The 212-nt window shown below is 65.6% G+C and overlaps 1 protein-coding gene across 1 annotated transcript in view; it reads left to right on the top strand.

Annotated features, from left to right (window-relative positions):
• Window positions 1–64: 64 nt before the first annotated feature.
• LOC104462442 (60S ribosomal protein L36a) overlaps window positions 65–212 on the top strand; it is a gene marked incomplete at its 5' end in the record, with an annotated part of 2,378 nt that continues 2,230 nt past the window's right edge. The window contains one exon of the mRNA XM_010074374.1: window positions 65–170. Coding sequence (XP_010072676.1) covers window positions 65–170 — 106 coding nt within the window. The remainder of the gene's footprint in view (window positions 171–212) is intronic.

Raw genomic sequence — 212 nt, 5'->3', positions numbered from 1 at the left:
GGGCGACGGAGCCCCTGCAGCGCGGCTCCTGACCGTGCTCACCACTTCCCTCCTGCCCTTCTAGGTGAACGTCCCAAAAACCCGTCGAACCTACTGCAAGAAATGTGGCAAGCACCAGCCGCACAAAGTCACGCAGTACAAGAAGGGCAAGGACTCCCTCTACGCCCAGGGTAGGGGCGGGTGCGCGCTGGGGCACGGCCCTGGGGCGGGTG

This window comes from Pterocles gutturalis, unplaced genomic scaffold, assembly GCF_000699245.1.
Source record: "Pterocles gutturalis isolate BGI_N339 unplaced genomic scaffold, ASM69924v1 scaffold18297, whole genome shotgun sequence".
Classification (NCBI taxonomy): Eukaryota; Metazoa; Chordata; class Aves; order Pterocliformes; family Pteroclidae; genus Pterocles; species Pterocles gutturalis.
The sequence above is the reverse complement of the archived record's forward strand: the minus strand, read 5'-3'. Positions and strand labels throughout refer to the sequence as shown.